The sequence below is a fragment of the Triturus cristatus genome, chromosome 9, assembly GCF_964204655.1.
Source record: "Triturus cristatus chromosome 9, aTriCri1.1, whole genome shotgun sequence".
NCBI lineage: Eukaryota > Metazoa > Chordata > Amphibia > Caudata > Salamandridae > Triturus > Triturus cristatus.
In genome coordinates, this window is record NC_140592.1 from 1056710020 (window position 1) to 1056724536 (window position 14517).

The following is a 14517-nucleotide window of genomic DNA, read 5'->3' on the forward strand; positions in this document are numbered from 1 at the left end:
TTTCTAGGATCTATGCTTTTAAACCTCATGCCAGAGGATTCTCTTTTTGCCCCTAAAAGGCTGGAACAATATGCCCTGGAATCTAAGGAAAATAGCTCAGTTGGCCTTCAGAAAGCCACTGAAATGTTTGTTTTGTTAGTTGAGATTTTTCATGAACATTTTTAAAGTTACCCACTGATCTCTCATTTATTTCTTCAGTGCCAGGAAGCCTCTTAGATGGTTGGGTTTCACGTTTTAGAAATTAATGAGAACAGCTGTAATTCAGCTAAAAGCATATATGAATGGCAGGTTCTCTATGTTGCAGAAACTGCAATTACGATGTACCACATTGTATTCCTGGAGGTTCTATTTCTTTGGCATACTCACATGCAGGCATTATGGAGACTTCTGCCGTCACTATGCTTTTTATTCCCAAATTGGATAAACCTCCTCGGATTAATCCGCAGGTGAACGCCAAATACTATATAAAAAAGAAAATTAATGTCTTACACAAATAAATCACGCATAGCAGAATAATTTCACAAATGAAAAATATGAAATAAAATGGTCGAGGGTTAGAACTATTTTTTCCCCTAACTTAGTGAATAGTTTACTTTTATTAAAATCGATGTTATCAGATGAAAGAGAACACACTGCACAGTGATGAGGGAATCTAAACATTTGGTATTCTGAGACTGGTAATATCTCAGTGGAAATCCATGATGAACAGGTCCACATTTGATGCCTCTTTTTGGTCACAGGATACATAGAATGACGCAGAATTATTGTTTGTTCATTTATAATGTAAAGATGGGATTTTAATTTCTTACAGGCATTACATTCACTTTGCAACACAATTTCAGACGACTCCTCATAACATCTTTTCGGGAGATAATCACCATCGAAACTACTCCACTTTGAATAGTTTAAAAAAAGAATGTTTTTATTATTTGCTTTATATTTTATCAGCCTTGAAAAAGTTGTAATTAACAATTTATTCGAACAAACAATAGATGCCAATAGCAAATCAATGCTTATGCAACAGCATGACGAAACACAATTCAACGCATTAAGGCCTTCTTGGAATAGCAGGAAGAGTTATCCCAAACAGTTACATATTGCATTTGTCTGATTTCTTTTATAAATGTACGATCTCAAGTCCAATGTAAAGTCTTAGGCCTATCACTAAGGAAACTGCTCCACTCATTCCAGCTCCGGAGAGGAGGGCACAGCCGGAGTCCGGTACTTACCTGTTAATTTCGGCCTTTTGGGCGAGGAAGGATCTTTCTTCTTTTTAATGTGCCTTCTCTATTCCCTTGAAGATCTAGACAAACGGGGATGAACAAGATGGTCACCTGGATCTCGTTCTAGCTTTAGACTTCGACTGTTTTCAAGCCCTACGATAATCACTAGCACAAGCCATGAAATCCTTATAATAGCTTTGAGGTTCATGCGGAGGCAAATGTCACACAATGATGAGTTGTACTTGGAGCCGAGATACCACAAACAGTTTTCATGTGACTCAGTGATGGACATCTGTCCATAACACCTATGGCAGGGCTTAAAACCTGACTTCTTAGGGTGGGACATGTCCTTGTCATGGCACCAAAAAGAATTTAAAGACAAAATCTCTTATCATCATAGTTGAGGAGAGAAGCTAAGCACCTGCACTGAAAAGTGCAGAAAAAAAGGAACTGATGTCAAGGTGCCCAAGTGGGCACTGTATCGCTTTAGTGACATCACCAAAACTATTCCCAACGTTGGGTCGGAGTCAGCAGACCTATCGGCACTGGAGAAGTATATTAGACGTTTCTATATCAAGCGTGGTGTCTGCAGTAGTTAAAAGGTGAGGAATCTGCGGGTATCCTCATTGGTATATTATTCTATCCGAACGTCAGAAGCTTAGATGTCATTTAGAAGGAGGAGTTCAGATTTAACCATTTCATGTGGTGGCTGTGCCCTCCCTATAGGAGCCAGTCTGAGGAGGAAGTGGCATCTACATACAGAGAGATTATATGTCAGTATGAATTAATACATATTCCCCTTGTTTACAAGTTTCTTCCTGAACACACACACACACACACACACACACACAAAGTGCAAATGCAAACAACAAGAGTGAGAACAGAAACTTGTTTCTGGGACCTATGATGGAGTCAACTGTACAAGAGTCTACTAAACTGTAATTATCCTAGCTACTGGATCAGCACATAGCAGAAGTCTCATATTTCTAAATCTAGTGGCCTAAACGTGTTACAGCTGAATAGGAAAGTGCATGTTCACAAACGGTAATGTATTATTACCTACATATTTGAGGACCAAATGTTTACTGAAGCAACAAATACATTTTGTCAGAGATTTCTGATCATAAAACACATTGATTTTTAATATTCAGGGTGTACTTAAAGGTAAATTGAAGAGAACGTTATTAGCAGTGTGGCACATATATGACTTTAACTTAGAAGATTATACAGAAGCTTTTTCATCCTATCGCAAAAACTTTGCATGGGTGAAAGGAAAAAAGAAAAATCCATTTTCACCTTGGCTTGCTTCTTGTACAATGGGGAGTGGCGTTTTTGCACTCAACCAAACATATACTACATTACAATACGAAGATGATAAAGACCTTTTTTCTACTTTTCAAATGTGAAAGATAGGCATAATCCGTTTGCTCCATTATTTACTACATTGGAAAATCCATTAAATTTTTTTTTCAAGATCTAGGTTTCGTCACTAAAATCTCTAGGACAACCATCTAATCATTTATAAGGTAACATGTTTTTACAATGTGGTTTCTCATTTTGCCATGGTGCAAAAACCTTTCTGTTAAATGGACGGATGCAACACTTTGCTGAAGAAAATAGTTTGTCAGTGTAAAGATTCTGTAGTACTGCCCTCGAAGCCTGGAGAATTCTACTCAAGGTGCTACTGCATAATTCTCTCAAGTTGAAATCAGATTTTCTTTTTGGGAAATTGGATTTTAATATAATGTGTTTAAATGCTGCCAACCCTTCCACTCACATGTAGGTAACAATTTCATAGCAGAAGAAATAAAGCTGACAAAATACGAGTATCCATTCCTAAAGTTTGAAGAGAATGTATGTCCTGAGAAATCATCATTGTATAATTGTAACAAATTCTAATAATTATAGTTCACTACATCAAAATGCATTCATCAAAATTTAACACTGGAGGACACTGCTTACTCTAACAAATCGGAAGAAAGCCGTCAGTCCCTATGGAAAGCAGTTTTAAAGAATAAAGTGAGGAGTGCCCCCCTCTCAGGTGAAAGTGGTAGTTCTCTTACCAGGATGGGTTGACTGTTGCACTCAAAATTGTCTACAAATTACTTATTCTCAAATTAGCAGCCCTATTCACAAATCAAGTTTATTCCAGAACATGCTTAATCTTATGTCACTTCATTATGAAAATTCACTGGAAAAAAACAACAGTTAAAAATCGAGCTATGGTTCTTTTTTTTAAACTACTATAATTATGGAATTTGCTTGTAAACTTTCTGTACACAAAGGGATCAAACAAACGTAGTTAAAGCTCAGCTGCAAACTAAGAATGAGTTGCTGAACTTTGCGACACTGATCCGTTTGTGTGGTTCGCTCTCATTCTTTCCTTTTTAGGTCTCACCTGAGCCAGCGCATGCGCTGCTCAGAGAGACATTTAGTATACGGGTTTCCAAAGTGCTGCCACAGCCGGCCTAGCTCTTGCGTTCACGCGTGCAGCTGCCATCTGCCTCCCTTCCAGCGCGATCACTGCTGAGCGCGCACCACTCGCGTGATTACCACAGAGCGCGTCCAATCACTTTCACGCCTCTCCCCTCCCCGCTGCTTTCACTTTTGCGCGCGGCCTAGCAAGCCGTAATTATGGGAGTCCTTTCAGCACTGTTCGCGGCCAATGCTTGTTTTTACATTTCCTAAGCCAACGCTTTCGCCATAGCAGGGTGCCGTAATTATGGGAGTCCTTTCAGCACTGTTTTGCTAGATTAATAATAAACCCGGTATTCACTGTAAAATATAACTGCACGCTTTACGTTGGAATTCTGCTGCTGAGCGATGTTCCTCGGTTTTATGCACTGCATGCGTTCCTTCCCTCATTGCCTTTCGATGCTGATCACTGCAAATGTTAGTTTGCCCACAGGGTGCTGGTACTAGAGATGTTTTGTCTGGATCAGTGGGTGACTTATTTCGTGGCTTGCGTTGTGATATGGTATGTCATGTGTATGGCAGGGGAGAAGTTGCAGTGTTAAGTGTGTTGTGGGTAAGATCAGTGTGCTTGTTATGGGCAGTGGGTTTGTAGTGAAATTTTATTTACATATAGGAACAGAAAACAACTTTAGTCAGACAAGTCACATCCTCATATAGACTCCCAGTTCCTGTTACCAGGATGGAATATGCTACTTACCAGTATGCATCTGTTCTTGGCATGTAGAGCTGCAGAGCCACACACTTAGGATAGATCGCCATCTGGTGTCGGGCTCGGATGCTTGCAGAATGTTGTTGTCTTCGGAAGAAGTCTTTGGTCACGAGATAGGTGACTCCTCCCTTGGACATGGGCATCCACTCCATCCTCAGATTGTTTTTCGCCATGATGGAGTTTGTAAAAATAAAGAAAGGAGGTCCATGTGTAATGTCTAAGTAAGACGATGCTGGAACAGATACAGGTCCCGGGGAGGTGGGTGGGCGTGTGTGGCTCTGCAGCTCTACATGCCAAGAACAGATGCATACTGGTAAGTAGCATATTCCGTTCGAGGCATATGAGCTGCAGATCACACACTTAGGATAGACTATATAGCAGCGTCTCCCCTAGTGGTGGTCACCTGTATCATTTGCAGCAGTTTGGAATAAAGTTTTAAGGCCAGCCTGACCCACAGAAGCTTGTTGTTTGGCTTGCATGTCAACACAGTAGTGTTTAGTGAAGGTGTGTGTTGTAGACCATGTGGCTGCCTTACAAATATCTTCTAAGGGGATGTTTCCTAGGAATGCCATGGAAGCCCCTATTTTGCGTGTGGAATGCGCTCTAGGGGGAACTGTTAGAGTGCGTTTAGCCCTGTGGTAGTATATTTGTATACATTTAACTATCCACCTGGCTATTCTGGATTTGGAAATAGGGTTGCCTTTATGTGGTGGAGAGAAAGCAACAAACAATTGTTTGGTTTTGCAGAATGGTTTGGTTCTGTCAATGTAGTAAAGTAGGGCTCTTTTAACGTCTAAGGTATGAAGAGCTCTTTCAGCTACAGAGTCTGTATTTGGGAAGAACACTGGTAGCTCGACTGATTGGTTAAGATGGAACGGAGAAATGACTTTGTGTAGGAATTTAGGATTTGTTCTAAGAACCACTTTATTACGGTGTAGCTGTAGGAATGGTTCTTGTATGGTTAAAGCCTGGATCTCACTTACCCTTCTAAGTGATGTGATAGCAATAAGGAATGCTACTTTCCATTAAGGAACTGTAGTTCGCATTTATGCAGAGGTTCAAATGGGGGACCCATGAGCCTTGTCAGAACAATATTTAGGTTCCACACTGGAGAGGGTGGTAATCTGGGAGGAATAATCCTTTTAAGACCTTCCATGAAGGCTTTGATCGCTGGTACTCTAAATAATGACAAGTGTTGTCGATTTTGTAAGTAGGCAGCTAATGCTGCTAGGTGACGACGTATGGAGGAGTACGCTAAATTACATCTTTGCAAGTGTAGTAAGTAGCAAATGATGTTCTGGATGGATGCATCCAGTGGACGTATATCATTGTTAGTGCAGTAAATGGCAAATCTTTTCCATTTTGCAGCGTAGCAGGCTCTAGTAGCAGGTCGTCTGGCCTCTTTTAGAATATTCATGCAGTCTGGTGGTAGGTTAAGGTAACCGAACTCTAGGACTTCAGGACCCAGATCGCTAGGTTCAGTTGATGTGGCTCTGGGTGTCTGATTTCTCCATGGTTCTGGGTTAATAAGGACAGGGAGAGGCGCAGTTTTTGGTGTGGAACTAGAGAGAGTTCCAGCAGTGTTGTGAACCAGGGTTGACGCGCCCATGTGGGAGCTATTAATGTCAGCTTGAGAGACTGTTGCCTGAGTTTGCGTACCACGAATGGATTGAGTGGGAGAGGCGGAAAAGCGTACGCAAATCTGCCTGACCAGTTCATCCATATTGCATTGCCCTTCGACTGTGGGTGGGAAAACCTGGCGGCGAAGGTTGGGCATTTTGCGTTTGTGTGTGGCGAACAGGTCTATGTCTGGTTGGCCCCATTTTTGGAAGAATGGGAGTAGGACTTGTGGGTGTAGTTCCCATTCGTGGATCTGTTGGGTTTGTCGACTCAACAGGTCGGCAATCTGATTGTGAACTCCTGGAAGGTGTTCTGCTAGCAGGTATATGTTCTGGGGAATGGCCCATCTCCAAATGTTCTGTGCGAGCTGGGACAGCTGGAGAGAATGTGTGCCTCCTTGTTTTTGTATGTAATACACGGCTGTCATGTTGCCCGTCCGGACGAGGACAGTTTTGTTTTGGAGATGTAATTGGAATGATTTTAGTGCTAGGAATACTGCCAGTAGCTCCAGGTAATTGATATGCAGCCCTTTCTGTTGAGTGGTCCATGGGCCCCGAGTGGTGTGTGTTAGGAGATGGGCTCCCCATCCTGTGAGAGATGCGTCGGTTGTCAGCACTATTTGTGGAAGAGGCTCTAAGAACGGCCGGCCTTTGGACAGGTTTATGGTGTTCCACCATTTTAGAGAGCGATGTGAGCGGCTGTCCACCAACACCAGATCTGCCAGTTGTCCGTGAGCCTGATTCCACTGACGTGCTAGACATTCTTGCAGGGGACGCATTTGAAGCCTTGCATAAGGCACAATGAAGATGCATGACGCCATCATGCCTATGAGTTGCATAAACACTCTTGCTGGAAGAGAGTGTTGGGTTTGAAATTTTTCGATGAGAGCTTGTATTTTGGCTATCCTGGCTGGGCTGGGATATGCTAGTGCTTTGGAGGAATTTATGGTGGCTCCCAGATATTGATGGACGTGGGAGGGTTGGAGATGAGATTTGGGATAGTTTATTGTGAATCCCAAGTTGTGTAAGATTTCAATAGTTTGGGGAGTGTGTAGGATGCACTTGTTGAATGAATTGGCTTTTATGAGCCAATCGTCTAGATATGGGAAGACATGAATTTGTTGTCTCCTGAGATGCGCTGCTACTACTGCTAGGCATTTGGTGAATACTCTGGGCGCAGTTGTTAACCCGAATAGAAGGACGGTAAACTGATAGTGTTGTCCGTCCACCACAAATCTTAGATACTTCATGTGAGCAGGATGCATGGGGATGTGAAAATAGGCATCCTTGAAGTCTAATGTGGCAAGGAAATCGCCTTGTTGTAGTAGTGGGAGTACTTGTTGAAGAGCGATCATATGGAAATGATCTGAGTTTATGTACTGATTTAGGAGTCTGAGGTCCAGGATTGGTCTGAGCGTCTCGTCCTTTTTGGGGATTAGGAAGTACAGTGAGTATACTCCTGTACCCTGATGTTGTAAGGGGACTGGTTCTATTGCGTGTTTTTGCAGCAATGAAAGCACCTCTTGTTTGAGGAGCGCAAGATGGTCTGGTGACATATAGCGTTGCTTGGGTAGAATGTGTGGAGGGGTAGTGGTTAGTTCCAGGCAGTAACCATACTGGATAATTTGTCTTACCCACTTGTCTGTTGTGATGGAGTTCCAGATAGGTATGAACTGTTTGAGTCTTCCCCCGACTGCAGTGGAATGGTCTGGGGGGAGTGGAGGAAAGTCACTGTTTTGTGGCGGGAGAGGTACGAGTGTTGGTACTGCCTCGACCTCGTCCTTTGGTGTTGTTTCCTATATATCCTCCTCTAAAATATCCTCTACTGGGGGATGTTTGTGTAGAGGATTTGAATGTGGAGGAGGGGTCTGCTCCAGTGTTTTTGGAGGCTCCCCTGTAGAAGGAGCGTCGAAAGGAGCCACGTGGTTGTGGAGACTGCAATGCTTCCATGGATTTAGCAGTCTCGGTGTCTTTTTTCATTTTCTCAAGTGCAGTGTCTACTGCTGGTCCAAACAGTTGTTCCTGATTAAATGGTTGGCTAAGTATGGTAGTTTGTACCTCTGGCTTGAAGCCTGAAATGCGTAGCCATGCATGGCGTCTAAGGAGTACACTTGTATTTATTGCCCTAGAGGCAGTGTCTGCGGCGTCAAGTGCACATTTAATTGAGGAATTTGAGATACGTTTTCCCTCTTGTATAAGGTCATTTGCCTGGGCCTTGTATTGGTCTAGTAGGTGTTGTATCAGGTCTTCTAACTGATCATAGTGAGCCCTATCGTAGCGTGCTAATAGGGCTTGAGTGTTGGCGATACGCCAATGATTAGCAGCTTGTGCTGCTACTCTTTTGCCTGATGCCTCTAATAGTTTGGATTCCTTGTCGGGGGCGGTGTATCTCCTGTAGTTTGGGAGTTGGCACGTTTCCTTGCGTTGGAAACGACCACGGAAATCCAGAGAGAGCTGCCCTTTGATGTAACAAGGGTCTTCTAGGGCAGGTCTATATTTTTTATCAATTCTTGGGTTGAGTACCCTGGCCCGTACGGGGTCTTTAAACACATCTGTGGCGTGTTTTATGACCCCTTTAATCATGGGTAAAATTTGAATTGAATTTTGAGACTGTTCAAAGGTGTCTAAGAGGAAGTCTTCCTCGGGTGCATCGGAGTGCATGGTGACGCCATGATAAAGTGCTGCTCTGTGCACTAGTTGTCCAAACCCCAGGTGGTCATGATGGTTTGGAGGGATATGGTGTAGGGTCAGGCATATCTGGGAGAGGGTATGCCCAGTCGTCCAATGGTACAGTATCTGGGTTTGTGAACGGATTATTAAGATCATCCGGATCACCTGGATCACCCCCGCCCCCTAGGTCATCATCATCATCATCCTGTGGGGGTGGTGTATGTGATGGTAGAGGTAGGGGTGGTGTAGGCAAAGGGGGTGGGGTAGGAGGTGGAACAGGAGAGGAAGGAGGAATTGGGGATGTTGCAGAGTCCTTCTTCTTTATAGGAACTGGGGCAGGTGTTGTATCCGGTTTCAGTTTCCTACAAGGTACAGCAGTGACGTGTCCAGTTTTTGGATTAATATAGATCCTTTTTTGTGTTGGATCTGGGTGGAAAAGTTCTTGGTCTTGAGGAACAGACTTTGGCGCCGATTTTTTCGGTTCCGATCGAGGTTTTGGGTGATCGGTAGAGTCTTTGGCTTTAGGAGGTGTATTATAGTCCTTAGCCGGTAGTTTCGGTGCCGATGAAGGTTTCGGCGCCGATGAAGATTTTGGTGCCGAAATTGAGTCTTTAGGCTTGGGAGCTTTCGGTGCCGGCTTGTCTATGGGCCTCGTGTTTTCGGTGCCGAAGGTGCCGGAGCCGGTTTCGGTGCCGAGGGGTCTTGTGTCTTCGGTGACGAAGGTGCCGATGGCACAATGATATGTGGTTTGCTCGGGCCCGAGCCAGTGGAAGGCTTGTGTTTCTTCGGAGCCGAGCCCGAAAGAGGGGCTTCCGAAGGGTGTTTTCGGTCTGGACTGGGGCCAGCTGGCGAAGTCTTGACCAATGCCTTTGGTTTTGGAGGGGTTGGGGTAGGGGCAGTATTACTCACGCGTTGCACCGGAGTAATGGGGTCGTCTAAGTCGTCTGCTTCTGAGATAATTTGAAGTTCCTTGGAATCTTCTTCGGGGACATCGGGACCCTCATCGGAGATGTTCTCTGGTTCCGGGGCTGGTCTGTGTGCCATGATATGGCATCGAGCTCTTCAATCCCGAATGGTCTTTTTTGATCGAAATGCGGCGCATGCTGGACAGCTGGACTCGTTGTGATCCGGCGAGAGGCACAGGTTGCAGACCTTATGATGGTCACTGTGTGGGAATTTTGCTCCACACTGGGGGCATTTTTTAAACGGCGTCCTTACCATGAGCCGTAGGCATTACGGCACGGATAGGTCCAATCGCCCGCGTCGACGTCCGGAACCGGTCCGATGAATTCGATGTCGAGTGAAGGTGCCTCGATGTAGTTTTAGAAAAGTTTTTCGCTTTCGAAAGCTTGTTTTTTTAAGTTTTCTACTGGAGTGGAAAAGTTACATCCGAACCCGATGGCGGAAAAAAACAATCTGAGGATGGAGTGGATGCCCATGCGCACTGTAGTCCAAGGGAGGAGTCACCTGTCTCGTGACCAAAGACTTCTTCTGAAGACAACAACAACCTGCAAGCATCCGAGCCCAACACCAGATGGCGATCTATCCTAAGTGTGTGATCTGCAGCTCATATGCCTCGAACACAGTGTTTCTATTTCCAGTTTGCAAGTCATTGTTTTACACCACTAGTCTTTGCATAAGTACGGCTTCAGCGTCGTTTCACTGTAGCGCTTTATGATATGTTTTCATGCAATGTTTTAAATCACGGTGCAGGGTCCTAAGCGCTTTGAGCTGTAGCGGCCATTACTTGTGCGCCTGGTGAAGGGCCTAGAGCTGTGCTTCCAGCACTCAGATGGCAGGGGTGGGGGGATGGCGCTAACCAGTGGAGTCAACAGACACCTGTACCCCTACATGGTTCCCTTTGTCGCATGTGTGTCCCCCAGCGGGTGCTCAGGGGGCGGAACATCTGTTTTCAATTATCCTGCCCAGACACGGGCGCGATAATTGAAAACAGATCACTAGCTGTGGCGCGCCATTTTTGATTTTTTTTTTTTTGTTTTTTTAAAATCGCTTGTTTTTTCAATACTTTCATTTCGTGGTGTGCCTGCACGAAGTGCTGCAGTAGGTACTTTGCATTTCAGTGCAACTGTAGGCAAATATTCGTACAGTATAACTCTCGGGCCATACTTTATGTTCTGTACCACCTAAATAAACATATGGCTCCCGCGCTGCGCTCTGAATTTAGATAATCCTTTTTCAGCCCTTCTTCTAAAGGTAAAATTAGTTTTCTTTGGTGCTCACAGCTCTCTGGGGGAACTTCCAAAGATTGCATGCAACACAGCAGGAGGCTTGGATGAGTTGTTTAAGTTTTATTTCATTTTTTTTAACGCCTATACTATTTTTGCGTTTGGACTACACTTGGGAGTCTTAATAGTTGGGAAAGAGTAGACGCCTTCCGTGCAGTTCAGATCAGTTTTGTAGGACTTGTGTGCTAAATACCCAAGCTGCCTACTCATGACTAGCCGAAAGTCACCCCCTCAACATGGGGTACCTGGAAGCCATGTGTTAGTGTGTGCAGAATTATAAACTTGACTGCTTGCGTGTGAACAGTGTAGTACGTACGTTCCTGTGCATGTCACTTGTGCGTGTGTGTGCCAGCAGCACCGCTAGAACAGCCAACGCTTTCGCCATAGCAGGGTGGGGGCAATGCTTCTGTGATAGCATGCTACATTCAGCGAATCCCTTTTGACGGAAAGATGGACGTTTGACTAACTGGCTTACAGCTGCTGCAAATGTATCATGGTTTTGATGCCAGGACCGCTTGAGCAATGAACAACTGTGTGCGTACATGCAGGTACACTGTGATATTAAAGACAATGACTTACCATTTGATGGATTTTCATGAATGATGTCTTGGGAAATGCAAGATGGGTCATTACATTAGTGCTTTGCAGCTCTGTTAAATTTGGCTTCTCCAAAGTAGCATATGTATTACCCTTCGCAGGCCTTCAGTTTTCTACAGCCAAACAGCTGTCCATAGGAATGCTACAAGCTTCACACAAAAAGCTGAAACTTCGCCAAATCACGTTTAGCTCAGATACTACACACCACCAAGAAATCGGTATTTCTATATATGTATTTATTGAGCATAGCCAATAGGGCTCGCCTTTGGGACCTTATAAGTGTTTAGCCATGCAACAGTTGTTGTTGCACCAAGGATATTGTGCTGTATAACTAAATACTTATAAGGTCCCAAAAGCGAGACCTATTGGCTATGCCAATACTTGTTCTATACTGGTTCACTGTTCTGAGCTGTTGCTGATTGTACAGCACTCTGATTCTTTTGGTCAGGATGTATTTAAGACCTACTGTAATAGATCGATAAAATAATTAGGATGGTTGAACAACAGTGTGGACAGGTAACTGCCAGATTAAATACGGTTCACTAACGTACATGCAAAAATTCTCCCACCGACTGAGCCATCCCGGAGTCATCCAAAGTCTGCCGAAAAAACTGCACTACCGTCCAGTGAGGCTGCCCTCATGCTCTCATCTGCACTACTGCACTGCTATGTTGCTGTCGGGACGATGGTCACCGAGGCAATGGGAGGACAGCTGGAAAGCCTGCAGGAAGTGGAACGAGAGTAGGGGAAGTAGTGCACAGGATGCAGATGCGGGGGGCCCATTTCTCTGTGACTGGCACAAAAGTACAAGAACTGGTGTTATTTAAAGACAGTGATCTATAAGAGATATAAGGGATCCGTTGAATGGATGCATAATTGTAGAGATTGGATACTTTACAGTGACCACCCCTAATCAAGTATAAGGGTGTTGGAGGAGCCTGAACACATTTAGGAGGATAATAATAAAAAGGTGAAGGGTGGAATGCTTGAATAAGCCTTTGGTTATTACTTAGAGCCGCATGTTGGTCTATAATTTGTTTTGTTTGCTATGCCACTTTGAGCAGAGACCGGCTACATGCAAATTAGATTAGGTCCTACTCAAGTAGAAATAGCCCAAGCTTGAACTGAAAGGCCAGGTTCACGCAAGAAGGGAACAAATTCAGCCACAGAGGAGTTTCAGCCAAATGGGCGAAAACAATGATTGGGAGTGCGGCCCCAAGTGATTACGTTGGATTTGCTCCCAGAGAAGTTTGCAAAGCAAACAACATTTTTGAACTTATTGACATTTTCAACGTAACTATAAAAAATATAATTCTGTACATCCCTAATTTTTTAGGTTGAGCCTAGCGTTGCAGCGCATGCGCTGCCCGCTTTGCGAGGCATGCTGTATTAGGGTATGTTTTAGAAATGGTGTGGAAGCCCCGCCCATATTTTTTCATTGGCTGGCGTCATCATCCATTGTAAATGCTGGCTTCCAATTGATAATGAGGCTTCTTAGTCCCTCCTTTTTACCACCCTGTCTCCTTTTAGGGTCGCCCATCACGACTGGATCTTTTACTTGTGGTGTTATACTGCCTCCTTCAATTTGTCGGTAAGCACTTTTTTTCCCCATTCGCGCAATGGCGACAGCTTGTTCTAAGCGCTCTCCGTTTTCACTTACTGTGCCACAGTAAGATCGACATTTTCCTTGGATCACACATATTGGTCTACAGCGGAGCCAGGATTTGAACCTGCGTCCCCTTGTTCTTTAATGGCATCTCGCACTTAAACGTCGCCATTCTTGTAGGAGGGGAACAAAAACACCTCAATTTACAGACTCTGTGTGTTTCTAACCACAGTTTTCCTTTCATGTGTAGAACTGGCTCAGAGTTTGTGAATTGCGATTGATGTTAAACTGGCGCTTTTAAGAACACCCAGTGTGGGTAAACAAGGGTCATGTGATGGGATCACACAATGCCGGTCCCTGGGGAGGCTAGGATTGAAAGTTATGTCAACATTTTAACAATTAGGATTAGGGGAAGGACTGGCAGCAATTACTCCCAAGAGCAAGAAGTGTTTGTGTACAGTTGGCAGTAAATATAGTGTTACAAGCCGAGGCTCACTGCCTCACAACATGCGGGAGCTGCAGAGACGGCAGGTTCTGAGCCTCCACCCAGGCAGCGCAGTCCCGCAAGGGACTACCTCTGTTTTTCTAAACGTACTGTAGACATGCTGTGAAGTGCTGGTACCTTCCACTGAGAGAGCCATAGAGCTGCTGTGAAGTGCTGGGACTGCCCTCTGCAGCACTTTTGTTAGAAGTGCCGACACTGTCCCAATAAAGGTGTAGTAGAGCTGCAGAGAAGTGTCCATTGAAAGCTCCGTAGAGCTGCTGTAGAGCCAGAGAACCAGGTCAGCAGAGCCGCTCTAGAGCCAGAGAACCAGGCCAGCAGAGAACCAGGTCAGCAAGCTGCTTTAGAGGCCTGGAACCAGGTCAGCAGAGCTGCTGTAGAGCCAGAGAACCCGGTCAGCAGTGACGCTCTAGAGCCAGAGAACCAGGTCAGCAGAGCTGCTGTACAGCCAGAGAACCAGGTCAGCAGAGCTGCTGTACAGCCAGAGAACCAGGTCAGCAGAGCCGTTGTACAGCCAGAGAACCAGGTCAGCAGAGCTGCTGTAGAGCCAAAGAACCAGGCCAGCAGACCCACTCTAGAGCCAGAGAATCAGGTCAGCAGATCTGCTGTAGAGCCTGAGAACCAGGTCAGCAGAGTTGCTCTAGAGCCAGAGAACCAGGACAGCAGAACTGCTGTAAAGCCTGAGAACCGGGACAGCAGAGCTGCTTTAGAGCCAGAGAACCAGATCAGCAGAGCTGCTCTCGAGCTGGAGAACAAGGTCAGCAGAGTCGCTCTAGAGCCAGAGAACCAGGTCAGCAGAGCCGTTGTAGAGCCTGAGAACCGGGACAGCAGAGCTGCTCTAGAGCCGGAGAACCTGGTCGGCAGAGCCCC

The 14517-nt window shown here is 45.0% G+C and overlaps 1 protein-coding gene across 4 annotated transcripts in view; it reads right to left on the reverse strand.

The window, feature by feature from the left end:
- The window catches only part of TRAPPC6B (trafficking protein particle complex subunit 6B), a 77732-nt gene that overhangs the window by 8519 nt on the left and 54696 nt on the right, over window positions 1–14517 (reverse strand). For all 4 annotated transcript variants that reach the window (XR_014968889.1, XR_014968888.1, XM_085626927.1 and 1 more), the window contains exon 5: window positions 367–460. Coding sequence is in view for 2 of the 4 variants with exons in the window: in XM_085626927.1 (XP_085483053.1) it covers window positions 367–460 (94 nt within the window). In the remaining 2 variants the exon portion in view is untranslated. The remainder of the gene's footprint in view (window positions 1–366; window positions 461–14517) is intronic.